The 21,217-nt window shown below is 38.1% G+C and overlaps 1 protein-coding gene across 1 annotated transcript in view; it reads left to right on the top strand.

Moving 5' to 3' along the window:
- Positions 1-16,272, top strand: part of dbpa (D site albumin promoter binding protein a) — a 32,675-nt gene extending 16,403 nt beyond the window's left edge. The window contains exons 4-5 of the mRNA XM_057828214.1: positions 7,044-7,291; positions 8,499-16,272. Of these exons, the coding sequence (XP_057684197.1) occupies positions 7,044-7,291; positions 8,499-8,714 (464 nt within the window). The 3' untranslated portion in view covers positions 8,715-16,272. The remainder of the gene's footprint in view (positions 1-7,043; positions 7,292-8,498) is intronic.
- The last annotated feature ends 4,945 nt before the right edge of the window (positions 16,273-21,217 follow it).

The raw sequence follows: 21,217 nt of genomic DNA, 5'->3' as shown, positions 1-21,217 counted from the left end.
CCCGATCGTTTTAGTTTGAGTATCTTCCGATCCCGATATTTCCCGATCCGATTGCTTTTTTGTTGTTGCTCCTGATTCAATTCCAATCATTCCCAATATTTTTTCCCGATCATATACATTTTGGCAATGCATTAAGAAAAAAATGAATAAAACTCGGATGAATATATACATTCAACATACATAAGAACATAACATAAGTACTGTATTTGTTTATTATGACAATAAATCCTCAAGATGGCGTTTACATTATTAACATTCTGTCTGTGAGAGGGATCCACGGATAGAAAGACTTGTAATTCTTAAAGGATAAAAGTGACTTTGTATATTGTGACTAAATATTGCCATCTAGTGAATTTGTTGAGCTTACAGTAAATGATTCTGTAGCCATGCCCAAATGCATGATGGGAGGTACAACCATGACCAATGTAGTAATCAGCACATTTGTTTGAAGTGCTATGTATGAAATAATAATCTACATATAGTAACTCAAAATTATGTAAATTAACGTTTGTTAATTAATGACATATTAACGGAGTTAATTTGCCTAGCCTTATTAAATCAATATCAGGGTCTTTTTATGTGTTTATTTTCACCATGGGCGGAGATTGTGGGGAGGCAGGCGGGGTAGTGCCTAGAGGTGGGAATCTTTGGGCACCTAACGACTCGATTACGATTCAGAGGCTCCGATTCGATTATAAATCGATTATTGATGCGCCACAGCCCCCCTCCCCCGCTTTGAATTTTTTGTACACTAGTTCCAAAATTGTTCAAAAATCTTCTCAGGCTAAACAAACTACTATTTCAGTATCAAGTTAACCGTTAACCACAGTAAATAAAATACTCAAGTCCCCATTCTGTATCGCCAGCTTTAAACTACATTCAATTAATTTAATGTTGTGAATCAACCGTTAAGGTTGTTAAAATTGCTCCTGTTATTCCATAATTTCCCTTCTGTCTACTTTCGATGTGAAAGTTTTTAAACTGTTTCATCATTTAAAGATAGATTCAAGTCAAGATTTTGCCAATTTTATTTATTTATTTATTTTTATAGATAAAAAGTAATTAGGTTCGCTACAACAGAGCCTTCTAGAGAAGTGTACTGCTTTAAGATGGCGCCTGTTTACTAATGCCGGAAAGTCTGTCATTTCGCATCTAGTTTTTGGTATATGATCTAACACGGCCGTTGTCTGTCACTTCACATCTAGATCTAGATATATGTGATATCTACCATAGCCGTATGTTACCGTATGTTTGTAGCAACTAGCAACCTGGCACTGTTTCTAGCGGCTGACTGCCGCAGTCAGGTATTATTGTTTTTTTTTTATCTAACGGCATGAGTTGAACATGATATTTACTCTCGGTCCGTTCCTCATTGCGTCCTGTAGACCGCGCTGACTGTGTTTTATTTCCGCTTTACCTGGTATAATTCAATAATCGGAATTTGGATGTTTGTGAATCGTTCTCGAATCTTCCACAGCTGAATCGCGAATAATCTGAGAATCGGAAATTTCGCACTCCTCTAGTAGTGCCCCCTTCCCCCCACAGTGGCCGAAACATGTCATTGCAAGTAATTGACTTTCCTATATGTGAATTTAAAATCAAGATTCAGCCGGTAAAATGTTGTCAATAAAAGTTGTAAAGCAATAAAGCAAACAACAAAAATGACAGGGTATTGCAGTGTCTTAAAAAGTCTTTAAAAAAGGTTTTAAATACAATAATTTGAATTTAAGGCCTTCAAATTCTCCTAAAATCTCATAAAAGGTCTTATAAACAATTTTAAAACCTCTTAAAATCTATTGATTTTACTTTAATACTTCACAACTACTATTACTACAACTACTATTAGTAATTCATGCTCGTTTGTATCACCGTGTGAAAGAGCTGGTAGTAGTAATTCCGAGCCTATAATATTCCCTTAAATATTTTGTACATTTTTTGTACATTTTTTGCCAGCATAGATGTGAAATGGGTCTTAAATTTTATTTATGGTCTTAAAAAAGTTTTTCAAAGTCTTAAAAACTTGGTGACTTCTCAGTTTTGGTCGATTTTAGCCGGTGGACAAAAGCGGTTGTGTTTTGTCTTAAGGAAGAGTGCGTTTCCCATGAGGACCAGCGCACACCCGCAGTGTCGTAAAATCATCAATCAATCAAAAATCAATCTCCCGGTTGCCTGCAGATGGATTAAACAACATTTCTGTTTCCAGCGGCTGTGTGAAGGATGAATAGTAATAAGGTGATGGATCCAGTTGTGGCTAAACAATAGCATATGACGTTTAGCAACCGTGTGGCTAACCCCCCACCCCATCCGAACTCGTCAGCACTGATGAGTTCGGTTGAGGGGAATGGGGGTGGGGGGGCGTCACGACAGTGAGTGAAAGCCGGGCTAATGTTTATTTTGTATATCCTGGTAGCCTCCCTTTTTTTCTTCTCAGACAAAACTTTTTGTCTCTTTTGTTGCTCTGCCATCTTTGCAGAATTCGTGCAAAAGTGTTCGCATCTTTATATTGAATGAAGAAATGGAGAAGTGACGTATACCGTAATGCAGTCAGCACATTTTAGTTTTTTTGTGTGTGGCTGGGTTCCTGCCAGCCACCTCAGATTTGGCTTCCTGCTGTCCGCTGCAAACATTTTTAGAAACGGTAAACAGATTGGCCTTTCCTCGTCCCCCTCTGTATTAAACGTCAAAGCCAAACGCTACAACGCTTCGTCGTATTTCCTCGTCTTAGCTCTTCATATCGCCAGTGCTTTGCATTTGCTGTGTGCAAATGTTAAGAAAATATTTTATAAAGGTTGAAAAGATACCTACTGTTTCTTTAAATTTGGCTTGTTGAACCTTGCAGAGACCCTGGAATGAAATGAACAAGAATTCTACAAAGTATTTCATAATGAGTCAGATCTTGTCACTAGCACCTTAGGCTACGTTCATACTACAGGTCTTAATGCACGAATCCGATTTTTTCGTGTTTTTCCGACTCGAGTGAGGCATTAACTTGACGGTCTGAACGTGACAAGTCGCATAGAACGGGACCATTTCAAATCCGATCTGGGTCACTTTCGTATGTGGTCTAAATCCGATCTGGGCCACATTTTTCCAGACTGTCGCGGCGGTCTGTACTGTCCAGTCCCGCAAATCGGATTTAATGCAGCAATTACGTCATCAAATAGCGAGAGAGTCGTTACCGTAGCGATGCACCTGTGCGTTATTAGCGCCTAGCTTGAAGTGAACAGGGCTTCTGGGGAAGGGCTGAGCTTGACAACAGTCATAAAAAATAAAAATGGGTTGAGGATAAGCCTGAGAATGCTCAGTTTTCTCTCTGTTCCAAGTGAGCAATATTTCAACATTGCCTCCACGGCCGAGAGTCGGGACAAACTCCCCGTATGTCTGTGTGACGTGCACGGACAGTGCGTGCATGCTATCGATCCATATAAACTTTGAATATAAGCCTAAACGGGGATTATTTATGTCTGTTATTTGTGTCCACCTTTTGAAAAGCAAAATATAATATCCCTGGAATGACGGATGACGTCTGTCATTTGTTTTGATGCTTCTGCGCATGCGGGTCTTCTTGCTTCGCGCGTGTCGGACTGCGAATTAGTGCGCATGCATAATACTTGAACGGTCTCAATGGATAAAGGCAGTCTGAACGGGCACGCCAAAAAAACGGATATGACAAAAAATCGGATTCGTGCATTAAGACCTGTAGTATGAACGTAGCCTTAGAGACCATAACACTACTCACTGAGCATATCACCTTGTAAGTGAACTTTATTGCTGACACTGCGTTTTGGGTTCATCAACATGTTTTCCCCCACCTCCCACAAAAGACAAACTCCACCTATGATTTTGACTCAAGGGTGAATGAGTATTTCCAAGACTTGCTATACTTTTTATCTGCACTTATCTGTATGTACAGTACTGTATGTGCAAACTGCACACATGCAGGTAACTCATGTCAACACAGCAAGTGGAAGTTATGTCATCAGCGCGTGGACACACTACTGTACTGTAGTGTCCCTGTGCTCTCCCCTCCCTTTTCTCTTCTGGTTGCCTGCCAATGGCAAGCGCATGTAAACATGGAAGTCGGCTCTACTGTCCTGAATGACATCATGACATGACATGTGAGGAGCTGTCGACATCAGTCAGGTTGAAAGATCGCTGATCATTGGCAGTGAATGAGTCACATAAATTAGTCTATGAGATTAATTTTAAAATTATGGGTAATGAAATGAAAAATGAAAAAAATATCACACTGTTGTGAGTTTCTTTGTGCGATATATTTATTGTTCTAAAGTTCAGTACAGGAAAATGGAAAAAAAATATAATACTGACGTGATGAATCGCACTACAGGTAGGGCATAGCTACACTAAGCCACACGATTGCTAACGTCATATGCTATTGTTTAGCCACAACTAGATTCATTTCCTTAGAAATGTTGTTTAATCTATCTACAGGCGACCAGGAGATTGATTTTTGATTGGTTGATGACTTTACGACACTGTGTGGGTGTGCGCTGGTCTTTAAAGACCCTACTCACCAACGTCACAAAATGATGTGTCGCTGTATCCGGCCGCCATATTGTCCGTCATTGTTTAGCCCTATTCTCAATGGTTTCAATTAGTCATGCAATTTATAGAGCAATTCATGGAAGCCCCGGTGTTATCTGACGCTGTAAACTCATTGAATGCGTTGCATAAAAGGCGTTATGTGGAAAAGCTTCAGTTTATCCATTCGCCAGATCCATATTTGATGCCTAAATCGATGTTTTCCGACCCGCTGTCTTCGCCGTCTCTGCCTGACATCTGCTACCCTGATATCTACAACTATCTTGTCCACAGAAACTCAGCCTATCTCAAGAAACTTTGAAAAACTTTAAGAGCAGCACTCTAAGCAACATTACCCCGTGTGACCCTTTACTTCCAATTTTCTAAAATGGCGACAATCAATAAAAAAAAAAGTTTACTGCGACGCGTCAAGGATAGGTGCATATTGGACTATTTCTTCAATAAAATACACAACTGTGTCTGCCTCATTTGCAAAGAGACAGTCGCGGAAGATACGCAACGAGAAATTAAAGCAACTTCAAGCTAATTTAATTTCACAGCAGCAGTATTTCGCAAGAGCCCGAGGGTCGAAAGAGAACGCCACAAAGGCGAGATTGTTGAAATTATGAATAAAAAAAAAAAAAATAAAGCAAATGTGACACACAGAAGGGCTTGCTAAAATTTCTTTAAATGTATTGTTCTACGTAAATCAGCCCAGGTAGCCCCCCACATTTTTACCACACCAAATCTGGCCCCCTTTGCAAAAAGTTTGGACACCCCTGTTTAACCGATGATCCGTAGACGAGGCCAGCTTCTTTCACTTGTTACCAGCTAAATATTATTCAAAAAATAAAGATGGTGGAAGAAATAAGCATCTTGAATTTGAAACGGTATGTTGTTGGCGATTAGCCTAGCAATGATCTTAATTGTGGTTGTCAGCCCAAAACCCTCTAAATATATATTAAATGCATCTTACCAGATATAAAATGACTACTACATAATCCGTGGTAATCGTTTGGAGCCCAGTTTTCTCGTTGAATTGCAGCAGTCCATCTCGCTCTCCTCTCCGGGTCTCTCAGAATACGGTAGAACTTCAAGTCTCTCCATCTATCTTCTCTGTTATTGCAACCGACCGCCACACACGCCAAGTATTTGATACACTGCCAATGGGAAAACCCATTGGCAATGTATCAAATACTTGTTCTCCCCACTGTACGTGCTGTCAAATGCAGTGAAGTAAAAGTGGAACGTACCACTTCATATTTGTACTCAAGTAAAGTACAGATACACTAAAGTACGGTCACGAAGTAATTTTACTTTATTACATTCCACCACTGCATCCTGGAATGGTCGCCAGACCATCTGAAGGATCACGTAGACACAAAATCGATTGTACATCCATTCTTGTCAATGGCACCGAAACATGATCGTTGGCAGCGAATGAATAGTTTGTCTAATAGTTTTGCCATGAATCGATGAAAATAGAATCATCGTCAACTAATTTTGCTGAATGTTGTTTTATCTGTTCATCCCACAAGGCAGGTGAGCACATACTGTAGACAAATAAAAGACTGGTCGCCAGTTGATGTCAACCACACGTTTGCCATAATATCAGCGTTTTATCAACATTCTCTCAGTGAGGCGCTTTTAATTTGGGATCATCTGGTTGAGGATGAGGCACAGACAAACAGATGGAGCAGCAAGTGTGTGGAGGCGGATGAAGAGGGCGGCGTGCACGTGCGGGATGTTGTGAAACGTGCACACACACACATACACACACAGGTGGAAGCATCAACAGCAGGCTCCCGGTCGTCATAGCAACGTGGATTTTTGTGGGGGCGTCGTTCGTGCCGCGCTCGTAGAATCTCAACGTCGCGTCCTGATGTCGCCGCTGTCACGCGTCGCGCTCGGCACGTGATCACACGTCTTTCAAAGTATTTGGGGAAAATTACTCTAACAGGAAGCTAATATGATGGGATTGACACACTAGTTAAATGTGAAAATGGATTGGACGTCTATAGCCGTCAATGGCAGCCAATGTATTAATTGTAAAAAAATGCAATCAATGCCAACGAAGCCACAATTTGCCTTTAATGACACCTGCTGGAAGAATATAATTGTGCATCTCAAACTCCAGTTTAAAAAAAAAGTGAAACTCTGGCGACACCAAGTGGTACGAATAATATTTTTAAATACAAAGCGAACTGAAGAAGTGCAAAATTATATATTATCATTTTATCGTTACTACTGTTATATACTATGATCCAAACTATAATTTAACCTAAATCATACAAAAAAATAGTAATTAAAAAATACAGTCCTAACAGGACTCTAGTGACACCTGGTGGTGGGATGTGAAGAAATATACTGTATAAGCAATATATAAAAATGTTTCATAAACAAATTCCATGAAATGCAATTAATGATATATTGTATCTCTGGTGACACCCAGTGGTAGGAAGTATAAATACATACCACTGACGCTCTGGCGGTTCTTTCAGGCGGTCAGGTGGTGAACCAGGATGCTTCCCCGAGCTCGAGTGGCCAGTCCGGGTCGTCGGCGACTTCGTCCAATGGCGGCGGCGACATCCAGGTGAACTTTGACCCCGACCCGGCCGACGTGGCGCTGTCTAGCGTTCCGGGTCAGGAGGCCTTCGACCCGCGGCGCCACCGCTTCAGCGACGAGGAGCTTAAGCCCCAACCCATGATCAAGAAGGCCCGCAAGATGCTGGTGCCCAATGAGCAGAAGGTACCACAACTCCCACAATCCTTTGCTGCACTATGTAGGACAGCCACAAATGATTATTTTCCCAAAATATTTTTGCCATTATTTGGTATATTACTTATTGTTTGTGTTTATTAAAGGCTATATAACTCAATACAAGACAAGCTACTAAAATGGATAAATGTACTATTTTCCCCTTAAATTAAAACAAATATATATATATGTATATATATATATATTATGATATATAATAATAATAAATGAAACAAACTAAGATAAAGAAAAAGTTTAAATATATTTATTTTTTTAAATCAAAAAAATTTAAGAATGAAAATAATTTTGTATTTAAGCTATTTGAAAAATAAATATATTTGAAAAATAAACAAAAATTAAATGAAATAAAAAATATAATTAGTTTATTACGTTTTATACATATATATGTATATATATATATATATATATATATGAATTATTGAATAATAGAAAAGCAATAAAATAATAATTAAAAAAAGTTTTAAATGTTTTGCATTCAAAATAATAAAATGTAATACAGTTCTTCATAATGTAAATAAATAAAAGTATTTTTTTTTGCTATTTTTATTTAGAAAAATAGTATATTTACTGTTTTCATTTTGCTTGTTTATCTTAAATCTTAAAATAAATTATATATTAAATAAAGTTTAAAAAATAAATCAACGAATACCAATATTTACCATTTAGTAGTTTGAAATTAAAATATATTTATAAAGTTAAAAAAATAAATAATATCAACTAATACCAATAGTTACTATTTAGTGGTTCAACAGTTTTGAGCTCAACGCCATCTCTAAACAATTCTTTTAAAAAATCAAATTAAAATATATTTAATAAAGTAAAAAAAAAAATCTATATGAATATATAAATTAAACTAATAGCAATATTTACTATTTAGTAGTCGGACAGTTTTGGGGTCAAAACCGTCTCTAATCAATTCATTGACTATAGCTCTTACAATAGTTGTCTATTAATTTGCTAGCCCATTCACTCGTTGACTGCCATTCACATCCAAGAGGGGGGACAGGAAACACTAGGGTATGACAGAGCAGGGCGAGTGTGACATTTGAACTCATTGGCTGCCATCTTCCCACGACTGACCCTTCTCCCGCCTTCCCTCTTCCCCTCCCCCCGCCTCGTGTCTCCTCCCACTTCCTTCCAACCACACCCCCCACATACCGCACGCCGCCCCCCGCAGGACGAGAAGTACTGGAGCCGTCGCGTGAAGAACAACGAAGCGGCCAAGCGCTCGCGGGATGCGCGTCGCCTGAAGGAGAACCAGATCTCGGTGCGCGCCGCTTTCCTGGAACGCGAGAACGCCGCGCTGCGCCTGGAGGTGGCCGACATGCGCAAGGAGCTTGGACGCTGCCGCAACATCATCGACAAGTACGAGAGCCGCCACGGCGACCTGTGAGACCGCGGCGACCGGTCGCTGTGACAACAGCAGCACTTTAGCGGAACGCTCCCAGGTTTCCCCGCAACTCGACTTTCCGATTGACCGCGTCCGATCATGTGGTGTTTTTTTTTTTCCTATGTGGCCGGCCAAACGCCAACTTTACCAGCGGGAGGAAACACGACAAACCGTGTTTTTGCAATGTGACAAAGTCTATTTTTCAAGCGGCGACCATTCAACTTAACAACAACAGCACTTTAGAAGAAGTCCGACAAACGCCGCCGATATTTTGTCAGTATGTCACCCGTTTTGCGACCAGTCACATCGCGTCGTTTTCTAACGAGTCTATTTTTCAAACTGACAAACAAAATAAGCTGGGCAGCGACCAGTCCACTTCACTGCATTAGCAGTTTGGTGTAAATCAGGTTTAGGCCAGAAGGGGGCAGCGCAATGCGTCACCGGTAGGGCTGCCACAAACCGTTGTTTTGACTAATCATTAAATATTTCTATATTTTTAGCCAATTAATCAGTTCGTATATATATCGTGATTGACTTTTTATAGAACATAAATCAGGGAATATTTACTGTAATTTCTTTTTTATCTGCTTTTTTTTTTTAATTAAAAATATAACTAGGAATTTAACCTTTTGATGCCTGAATTTACAAATATATATAAAACATTGGAGGAATACCTATTCAGGTAGTCCCCGGATTACGACGTTCCTGATTTACGCGATTTCGACTTTACGCTGCCAGAGTCTCGTCCGCCATTTTGTCTCCAGTCATTTTTTTTAGTTGCATAAACAGTACCTAATTGTACCTCACAGTATCTTATTTTTTTACTTTACTTTATTAACCTGATTTGTTCTGCCGCCACTATACGTGAAGCTGTTCAGCTTAACACACAGTAAAGGAATTATGCTTTTTCAAGCCTTTTACAGTTTTGACAATTTGTAAAGCTGTAACACACACGTACACGTCTGTTCAAAACGACTGGCATTTTAACAATAAAACACTCGACACAAAACGATTGGTGTTCAAACGTTCATCTAGTCTAATCAAAATGTAAAATCAGTAGATCAAATTAGCCAAATTTGCCTCACAAAAGTCTGCTTGCTTAAATGGTACGAATGCTAACGTACTTACTTTTCTCATAGCAAATTGCTCATACATAACTCCACAAACTATGGCTCTAAACTTAATTACAAACGCATACACAAATATTAGCTGAAACAACTTACAGCCTTATGTGGACCAAACCAAAACGCAGCTGTCTATCCATGTGAGACATCTAAGTGCTCCTGAATGGAAGCATTTTTAAACGACATCCAGCCAGACCCAACGCTGCCACCAGTGTATCCTCCATCATTAAACAAAATACAATACTTTTGGACTTTTTGGAGTTATTTTGAAATTTTAAAGGGTTACTTGCATGGAAATTCGGGTTACGTTGCCAGTGTAGGAACCGAAGTATTCGTATCCTGGGGACTACCTGTATAGTATTAATAAAAAATACTGTATATGGAAAATTAAACTCAGAACGTAAACCTAGAAAACAAATTTAAAAAGTTATTTAGCTCATTGCCTGCCATTGACAAAGATAGACGTCCAATTCATTGAAACTGTGAGGACTGGCAATTGTTTGACTGCCATTGACCGTGCTAGATGTCCAATCCGTTTTGACTGGGAGGTGCGAATTAAGATTAAGGGGATCCACGGATAGAAAGACTTGTAGTTCTGAAACGATAAACGTTATTATAAGTTAAAACAATTTGATGTTAAAACCCCTTTTGACATTTTCGTTTTATACAATTTATTAAAATTACTTTAACTAGAAGGTCGCCATTGTTGTTGACGTCGCACGGTGGTGACGTCACTGGGTTACGCTGCAGGGCTTCCAGAGTATGACTCTAGCGTCATAAACATGTCATCTATTCAACCCTTTGAATTTGAACCCGAGAGGAACATTAATGAGCATGACAGCACTGTCGATATTTCAGCAAAAGCAAAATGAACAGGAAAGACGGGATAAGATGAGACCAGAGTATGGCAAACCCGGTGTTCTGTCAAAATGTGCTACACCAGCGAAATGTCCTACAAGAGGCTAATTTGACACCCAAAATGCTACCGTGCGCTTGCAGCTTGTTTAGTTGCATAGGAGAACATACGAAAGATGCCTTAAGAAAATGCTTCAATGTAGTTATATCAAATAAGGACGGTTTAAATACGCTACGTGACTAATGTGGTCAAGTGCTTTAAAGCTACCACAAAAAACACAATGGTTAAAAGTATGAGAGGGAAATATTTAAAAAACATTTAAAAGTATAAAATATTTAAATTCTACTAGTACATAATCAAGCTACAAATTGAAATTAGGGCTGTCAAACGATTAAAATTTTTAATCGAGTTAATTACAGCTTAAAAATGAATTAATCGTAATTGATCGCAATTCAAACCATCTATAAAATATGCAATATTTTTCTGTAAATTATTGTTGGAATGTAAAAATAAGACACAAGACTGATATATACATTCAACATACGGTACATAAGTACTGTATTTGTTTATTATAACAATAAATCAACAAGATGGCATTAACATTATTAACATTCTCTTAAAGCGAGCCATGAATAGAAAGACTTGGAGTTCTTAAAAGATAAATGTTAGTACAAGTTTTAGAAATTTTATATTAAAACCCCTCTAAATGTTTTCGTTTTATTAAAATTTGTAAACTTTTCAATCAAAAAATAAACTAGTAGCTCGCCATTGTTAATGTCAATAATTACACCATGCTCACTCATGGTACTAACCCATAAAATCAGTCGCACCCAAGCGCCAGCAGAGGGCGCCAAACACCAAAAAACAAGTAACAAGCGGACATTACACTGTACTGTCATTTTAATCTGTTTGAGCGGGGCATGTGCGTTAATTGCGTCAAATATTTTAACGTGATTAATTTAAAAAAATTAATTAACGGCCAGTAACGCGATAATTTTGACAGCCCTAGTTTAGATGCATACATTGGTGTGTGTTGGACGTCTCGGTGCGTAGAAGGAATTGCAGAACACCGGTAGTGTTAGGATAAAACATGGCGCCCTCCATAGGTCAAAACATGTACTAAATATTATATATTTTTTAATAAATGGCAATATTTTATGTGTTTCTAATAACATATTTTAGTAAAAGAACAATTTTGGCTCATTAGAGCCTACAAGTCTTCAAATCTGAGGTTCCCTTTTAGGTTAATCGCAAAATGATTTGATAAATGCCCAATCCATTTTGACTAGGAGAGGCTAAAAAAAACGAGTTTGAGGTTAATATCTATAGGCGATTAATCATCTATTAAAATAATTTGATCATCAAATTAATCGTGGCAGCCCTATGGCCGGTTCTCACCCGTTTTTCGTCATTTTGACCAATTTACCATCTGACATCGGGCGTCCGCTCGCGTCTCGGCAGCAAGCGCCGCGTCATCACTTTAGCGTCCGGTCGCGTTGTTTTCTACGTGTCAAAGTCTATTTTTTAAGCGGACAAACAGAAAGTGGCGTGGCGGCCAGAGATGGATGTCTATTTTTCTACGAGCAGACCGGCAGGACTTTTCTAGATTTTCTATTCCGGGCGGGAGGACAGGCGGGCGACCGGTCGGCAGAACAGAATGTATCTCGTCCAATCAGGGATTTCCTACGGTGCAAGAGGCGGGGCTTAGTAACCATTGTGAGATGGAAGACGGGAACAGACGCTCGTTATTTTGCTTTTTCTTCTCTTTTTTTCGACTCGTTAACTCATTGGTTGCCATTGACGGCGATAGACGTCCAGTTGATTTGAGCTAACAGTGTGAGATATGATAGATTAGTGGCAAAATTAGTCGACATATCATCTGCCAGTGACGTTTGAGTGCCATTGATGGCAAAAAAATGTGTTAGAATTCATAGATGAATCAAAAATTAATCTTTAATTACTGAAATCATCGATTAAACTAAAAAAAATTCACAACATTTATCAAATGAAATCATCGATTAATCGCGAAATTTTCATAGTTATTAGCTCTTTCACTGCTCATGATCATGTTTCAGTGCCATTGAAGGCAGTAGATGTCCAACCCATTTTGACAGGAAAGGCTGGAAGCATTAGAATTTATAGATTAATCGCAAACTGAGATTGATCTCAATCAAAATTATTCTAAAGATTAATTAGAGATCGACCGATATGGGTTTTTAAAATGCCGATGCCAATACCGATATCAAAATTTTTTTTAGCCAATTGCCGATATTCAAAGCTAATTTTGTACGGCGATATTTGAGGCTGATCGTTTTTGTTTAAAAAAGTATATTCGTACAAGTACATTATTTATCAAATAATTAAACCCACCAGGACATTATGACGAGATTTAAACAAGTGAGAGTATGCCTAGAGGATACCTGCCATGCTAAAGCTAACGCGAATGCTACGCTAACACTAAGAGTTACATTTAGAGTGTAATGATCACTCAGTAAACACCTTAAAAGGCTAGCACGCCGGTGGACAAAAGCGGTAGTGTTTTGCCTTAAGGAAGACTTCGTTTCCTACGAGGACCACCTCATACCCGCAGTGTCGTAAAATCACCAATCAATCAAAAATCAGTCTCGCCTGCAGATAGATTAAACAACATTTCTGTTTCCAGCGGCTGTGTGAAGGATGGATAGTAATAAGGTAATGAATCCAGTTGTGGCTAAACAATAGCATATGATGGTTAGCAACTGTGTGGCTTCGTGTGGCTAACCCTCCTCAAAGTTAATTAGTGCCGGTGAAAGCGATACAGACCCCCTCAAGATATAAAAGCGGTGTCATTCTATGGGGCGCCGTTTGTAAAGCAGCACATGCTGAAAATTACGACGACATTTTCTCACATTTAAGTGTTTAAAATGTGTGAAAATTTAGTCACTTTTTTTTTTTGGCGCATTTGCAACATTATTTAGTAAATTAGATATTTATTTTTAAATAATACGTTATTGAATTTTTCAATCCAGAACTAAATATTTAATTTATAAACTAAAAATAAATCTAAACCTTACATATATATCTTGAATATATATCTCAAATCTAATGTTAAATCTAAATCCCAAATCTTAATCTTAAATCAAAATAAACCTTAAATATAAATCCTAAATATAAATCTTAAATTTGAATCTTATACTTAAATGTAAATCTCAAATATATATCTTAAATGTAAATCTTAAACATAAATCCTAAATCATGAAACGGGTGAAACTAAATATTTAGCTAACATGCAAACACAGTCTGAGCTGCTCCAATTTTTATTTTGTTACTTCTAGCCACCAGTCATATGAATTTGCATATTAGATAATTTTTCAGTTTCACCCGTTTCAAGAATTAAGATTCAACATTTACATTTACGATTTAGATTTGAGATTTATATTTAAGATTTACATTTAGGATATATAGTTAAGATTTACATTTAAGATATATTCAAGATTTAGATGTAAGATTTATATTTAACATTTAGATTTAAGATGTATATTTAACATTTAGATTTACCATTTAGCTATAACATTTAGTTTAAGGTTTTATATTTAACATTTAGATTTAGGATTTGGATTTAACATTTAGATTAAGGATTTATATTTAACATTTAGATTTAAGATATGTACATAAGATTTAGATTTACATTTAGGATTTAAATTGAATATTTAGTTCTGGATTTAGACATTTAAGTCTAATACTTAGCAATTTAAATATTTATTTTTAAATAATAACTCATGTTTTGAATGTGCAAAAAAAATGACAAAAATTTTCACACCACATTTTAAACATTGATGTGGCGCTAAATGTGAGAAAATTTGGCGTAATTTTCAGCATGTGCTGCTTTGCAAATGGCGCCCCATATCATTCAAGTAGTTGTCAGTCGACATATTATCACAAATGTTATGAAAATATTTTTATAAAGGTTGAAAAGTTACTAGGTATTATCGCTAATTGTATTTTGACGCCCCACTGGATACTTTACTAACGATAACGCTCACATAACAAATCCCAAGCATCTTAGTTTGGAGACACCTAATGGCAAATAAACATAACTGCTGTACTAAACTGTGACCAACCCTTGTACAAAGCCTGAAGCGGCTACCCGATAAAACTGGACAACTCTATCCAAAACGAATCGCCGTCAATGGCAACCAACGAGTCGAGCAACTTCTTTCGCCGCGTCATATTGGCTCACGGGTCGCCGCGGTAACAGAAGGCACGCACGGACGGCACTTTCTCTCGCCACGTCTGCGTTTTTATTAAACCCGTGAACATTTGGACATGTGCACACACACACACAGCCACAATATACATGTATGTTGTTTTGGACTCGGATGGTGCTGATCTGAAACTGTCCAATACATGACAGAGACACAGAATATATACTGTATATACAAATGCACACTAAACACACACAGTTCATCTACTTTTCCTACTTACACAGACACACATCGTCGTTGTTGTTTTGGACTTTTGCTGGTGCTGATCTGAAACAGTCCTTCACCTGCCAGATATACACACACACAGTAAACTGCCTATTAACCTTTTGTTTGTGTTTGAGTTGCTCTTCTTCTGTTTGTGTATCAATGGAAGCGTATGTAAAATTCCACGTCTATACCTCCTACCTTCGAAGCTTTCCAGCCATCATGGATGCTCCCTACTGATATTCTCACTACACACATGTATATATGTATGTATATACTTTTATATTGTGTATATACATACATATGTACCTATAAAATATAAATAACCAATATGTGTATATGATATATGCTTGAACTATGTGATTCTAGTTGTAATATACATCATTGAATATAACGCCGAGGATATAAAAAACATTTTACGGTCTTTTTTCTCTCAGGTATTTTTGTCTGAGTTATTAAATACACATATTAAAAGATTCTACGCAAAAAAGAAAAAAAGTTGAACGCTTGCTTGCACATTTTGTGGCCAGTTGTTGACAATTGTTTTCTTCGGCCACAAATCAGCTGGGAATATCTCCACCGCAGGCGCTCGCTTGAGTGTTTTTCTTCTTTCTTTTTTTTTGTTGGAAGATGAAAACCAAACCAAGCCTGAAAAAATACAAACAAAAAAATAATAATAACCAAAAAGTTGAAATCAATTTTCAGCTTTTACTGTGCTCGCTGTTGTTTATTCCTTCTTCCAATTTCCTGTTATTCTCTCGATTCACTTGAATTCCGTGGAGCCCCGGTGCATCCTGGGCGACGCGGTTCCGATGTTGTTGTCCACTTTTACCGAGGAATCTATTTACTACACCGACATGTATGTGCGTGTGCGTACGTCTTTTCTATTTTTGGGGGGGCTTTTCAGATTTGCTCGTTTTGAGACTTTGGGACTTTTCTATGTGGGTGTGTGAATAGTGGTGGGCTCCTCACAGGTAACCATGGCGACGATAATCACAGCCTCCTTGTTTTCCTTCAAAATTATGTGGATGACTACGCCCTCTTCTGGTGAACGGGAACAACTCAACAACGACACCCTTTTATGGTGACCACGATAGCGTTTTGACACCAATAAAATGTTCTCCTTTCCACCATCACTGTTGTTTTTGTGCGTTATTTGTCTTACAACACCACTAATTAGCATAATTTCGTAAATATAAGTGTAGTTTGTGTGCTAAAAAGATATTTAGAAGTTATAGGACCGTTTAGTCAAAGAAAAATGACGTTATAGGACCGTTTAGTCAAGGAAAAGTGACGTTTTCGCAAGAAGTACTCAAAGAACTACAAAAATGGCGACCTAACCGGAAGAGAAAACGTCGAACCGGATATTCGGCGATGTCGCGGGTGAGACTAATTAAGATGAAACCGAAAATGGTGGGGAAGTGAAGCGTCGGACAAAAAAAAGCAGCGTCCTTTTATTCCTTCGCCGTGTGAATTTTGGAGTCCATGCTAAAGAAACGAAAGTAAGAAAAAGAACACGGTAGGACATTATTTCATTTTCAAATGTATCTTCCTCGCAGTTAAATACTTCTGTTTTTACAGTTTTTTGTGTGTTTGCATTTCACGTTATTCAAAACATACATGAAAAGGATGAAAAATGGTTGAATACAGCTAACAAATGAATTCCATCTCTGCTCAAAGGCGTTAAAAAGAGCTAAACAAAATGATTAAATAAAAAGCAAAAAAAAAAAAAAAAAAACATTCATACATTATACATCATTTTGATACTTAATGGTAACGGCTATTTTTTCACAAATTGGGATTGATGGTAACTTGTCATTTAATATATCCAAAGCATTTTGTAAAGAATTAAAATATGTTTTGAATGTATGTATAGTAGGATTATTTTGCAAGTTTGACTTTATTTTCTCTTCAATTATTATGTTTTTATTTTTCAATCAGACACTCCAAACACCTTCGTGACATTCACTTGCCATGACAACCATAAAGTTAACAAGAAAAATAAAATAAAAAACCATCAGAAACTTTAAATTGCATGCATGATTATTCAAAAATAAAATTGTCATTACAACAAACCATATTTTCTCATTTCTACTTTTCCGGTGCGTCATCGAAGTTTGTGTTGCAACAGCACCCTCCGGTGGCTGCAAAGATGGCTAAATTAAATCAGATAATAGCTTCGCTAAAGGTACCGAACCCCTCGAGTTTCACAGGTGCATTTACCGAACCCTTCCGAAATTCACAGTAAGGCCATTTTTTTACGAATTTAAAACCTAGCAAGCTAACATCTAGGCAAGGCACATTTATTTATATAGCACAATTCAACACAAGGCAATTCAAAGTGCTTTACATCACATGAAGATCATAAAAATCACATTTAAATCAATACAACGTAAAAACCAAGACAATCAAAATCGGAAATAAAATTATACATAAAAATCGCATTTAATAACAAATAAAATAAAAATAAATAAATAAAAATAAAACAAAAACTACTACTACTAATAATAATTGAAATCAGCAATGGAGATAAGCACAAGAGGAATAGAAAGCAAGTAGATTGAAATATATAGACAGTTATGGATATACAGTGCTAAACAAAAGCGTTTTTAGCCCTGATTTAAAAGAGCTAACAGTTTGAGCATACTTCAGACGTTCAGGTAACTTGTTCCAGAAGTGAGGAGCATAATAACTAAATGCTGCCTCACCCTGCTTGGTTCTTGTTCTTGGAACATGCAGAAGACCGGTTCCAGACGACCTTAGGGGTCTAGATGTCTCATAGGAATCTAACAAATCAAGCATGTATTTTGGTCCAAGGCCATTAAGTGTTTTGTAGATGAGCAGTAGTATTTTATAGTCCATCCTTTGACTCAATGGAAGCCAGTGTAGCGATTTCAAAACTGGTGTAATGTGGTCCAGCTTCCTTGTATTTGTGAGGACTCTGGCTGCAGTATTCTGTACTAGCTGCAGCTTCCTGACTGATTTTTTAATCAAGACCTGTAAATATACCGTTGCAATAGTCCAATCTGCTGAAAATGAATGCATGCATAAGTTTTTCCATGACTTGTTGAGTCAGAAGCCCCTTAATTCAGGTTATATTTTTTAGGTGGATTTAGTGACGGACTTTAGATGGCTATCAAATTTTAGGTCTGAGTCAATAATTACGGCAAGGTTTCTGACTTGATTTGTAGCTGTAAGTGACATTGTGCTAAGTTGCCTGCTTATCTTTGACCTTTCCTTTTTGGCCCAAAAATGATCACCTCTGTCTTCTCCACATTTAACTGGAGAAAATTCTGGCACATCCATTCATTGATTTGATGAATGCATTTACTCAGGGAGACTAAGGGACTATAATCATGTGGGGACACAGAAATGTACAGTTGTGTGTCATCTGCATAGTCGTGATAGGAGATGTCATACTGTTCAATTATCTCTGCTAAGGGAAGCATATACAGTGGGGAGAACAAATATTTGATACACTGCCAATGGGTTTATGTTAAATAAGAATGGTCCAAGAATTGACCCTTGAGGGACTCCACACGTGAATTGAATCTAAGGGAATTCCTGTTCAAATTTCTTAGATTTCAAATTTACCACAAATAGTTTTGCCTTTTACTGTTGATTTTCATGTTGGAAAATGAAATGAAACTCATTTAATTTCACACTGTTGCTTTTTTTTGTTTTCATGTCTACATTCTCATTTTATTGTCGCAATCTTGCATCACGTACTATTTTCATGTCGTAAAATAATGCAAATGTCTGTAGGTCTGTTATACTTCCTTCTCCCAAGTGCCAGTCAACCTACCACTGAGCAAACGGATATCTCCTCCCATTAGATAGAGCAGTTCAGCTGCAGCTATTATCTAGAGGTGATGAGGGTCCTTGAAAAAATATTTTCAATGTTGACGCACCTACTGCTTGCCTCATTTTTTGATGTTTCGCCCTCTCTGCGTGACTTTCTACGGTAGCTTTGCCCCTGCTGCTCACGTCCACGTCACACCAGCAAAGCATGCAGAAACCGTGGAATGAGTCTCGACTGCTTTTGCCGTGGAAATCGTGCTTTTCATATATTCAATGTTAAAAGATGTCTGCCGTGTTTGCTAGCAATGTTGTAAAGCATCGGCGAGAAAGTGATGTCGTCAAATAGCCACATGTGAAGCTTTGTTTACATTTATTGAACCGGTGATATAGGACATTTTTAACTGAAGCCACTCTTGGCCAATCACTTTCCAGTTGTGACAAACGTGGGGCTGAGTTGCGCCACATAAACTAAACTGCGGACCATTTTCTTTGAAAGCCGGACAAATAGCGTCCAGCAAATGGGTTGTGCTGGACACTTCACTGAAAAGTAGCCGTCCTAAAACTGAACAGGTGTTCACCCTAGTCATCAAACATGAATAGATTATCGTTAAAAGAAACCGCATTTAAGTTATTTTTAAGCGTCACGGGCATATTTTTGAGAATATGGCAACACAAAAGCTGAAATGTGATTGGTTAAAATACAATTAAACATTTTCTTCTTGGAATTAATGAAGCTGAAAGAAGGGAAACGCAAGCAAATGAAAACAACAGACGGTTGAGAATAAATGAATCGAATTTCACGGTACAATTATTACCAGCTCTGATTTTCCACCACTTGTGACCCCCGGCCCACCAATCCCTTCCCCACCACCTCCACTGAAGCACTCCCGCAGGGAGGTTTTTCTGGCTAATCATGCTAATTACGTTAATGACGTTCCCATCAGGAGGTCAGAGGCCAAGCTTTTTCAATACAGACGTACTGTTTCTTTAGCCGCATGCTTTATATACACCGCTGGCCAAAAGTATCGGAATCCCTGCAATTCTGTCAGATAATGCTCAATTTCTCCCAGAAAATGATTGCAATTACAAATGCTTTGGTAGCAATATCTTCATTTATTTTTCTTGCAATAATAAAAACACAAAAGGGAATGGGAAAAAAAGTAATAATAATTTTACGCAAAACTCCAAAAATGGGCCGGGAAAAGTATTGGCACCCTTTGAAAAATCATGTGATGATTCTCTAATTTGTGTAATGAACAGCACCTGTTCCTTACTTGTGGCACATAACAGGTGGTGGCAATAACTAAATCACACTTGCAGCCAGTTAAAATGGATTAAAGTCGACTCAACTGTCATTGTGTGTACCACATTGAGCATGGAGAAAAGAAAGAAGACCAAAGAACTGTCTGAGGACTTGAGAAGCAAAATTGTGAGGAAGCATGGGCAATCTCAAGGCTACAAGTCCATCTCCAAAGACCTGAATGTTCCTGTGTCTACTGTGCGCAGTGTCATCAATAAGTGTAAAGCCCATGGCGCTGTGGCTAACCTCCCCAGATGTGGACGGAAAAGAAAAATCGACAAGAGATTTCAATGAAAGATTGTGCGCATGGTGGACAAAGAACCTCGATTAACATCCAAACACGTTCAAGCTGTCCCACAGTCCAAAGGTACAACAATGTCAACCCGTACTAGCCGTCGGCATCTGAATGGAAAGGGACTCTATAGTAGGATACCCAGGAAGACCCCACTTCTGACCCAAAGACCTAAAAAAGCCAGGCTAGAGTTTGCCAAAACCAACCTGAGAAAGCTAAAAACAATTTGAAGAATGTTGTCTGGTCAGATGAGACAAAAGTAGAGCTTTGTGGGAAAAGCCATCAACATAGAGTTTACAGGAAAAAAGCAGGCGTTCAAAGAAAAGAACAGTCCCCACAGTCAAACATGGCGAAGTTTCCTTGATGTTTTGGGGTTGCTTTGCTGCCTCTGGTACTGGACCGCTTGACCGTGTGCATGGCATTATGAAGCCTGAAGACTACCAACAAATTTTGCAGGATAATGTAGGGCCCAGTGTGTGGGTCTCCTTCAGAGGTCGTGGGTCTTCCAGCAGGACAATAACCCAAAACACACTTCAAAAAGCACTAGAAAATGGTTTGAGACAAAGCACTGGAGACTTCTAAAGTGGCCAGCAATGAGGCCAGACTTGAATCCCATAGAAGACCTGTGGAGCGATCTGAAAATGACAGTTTGGAGAAGGCAGCCTTCAAATCTCCGAGACCTGGA

Source organism: Corythoichthys intestinalis, chromosome 22 (assembly GCF_030265065.1).
Source record: "Corythoichthys intestinalis isolate RoL2023-P3 chromosome 22, ASM3026506v1, whole genome shotgun sequence".
NCBI classification, from domain to species: Eukaryota; Metazoa; Chordata; class Actinopteri; order Syngnathiformes; family Syngnathidae; genus Corythoichthys; species Corythoichthys intestinalis.
This window is presented reverse-complemented; position numbering and strand designations above follow the sequence as displayed.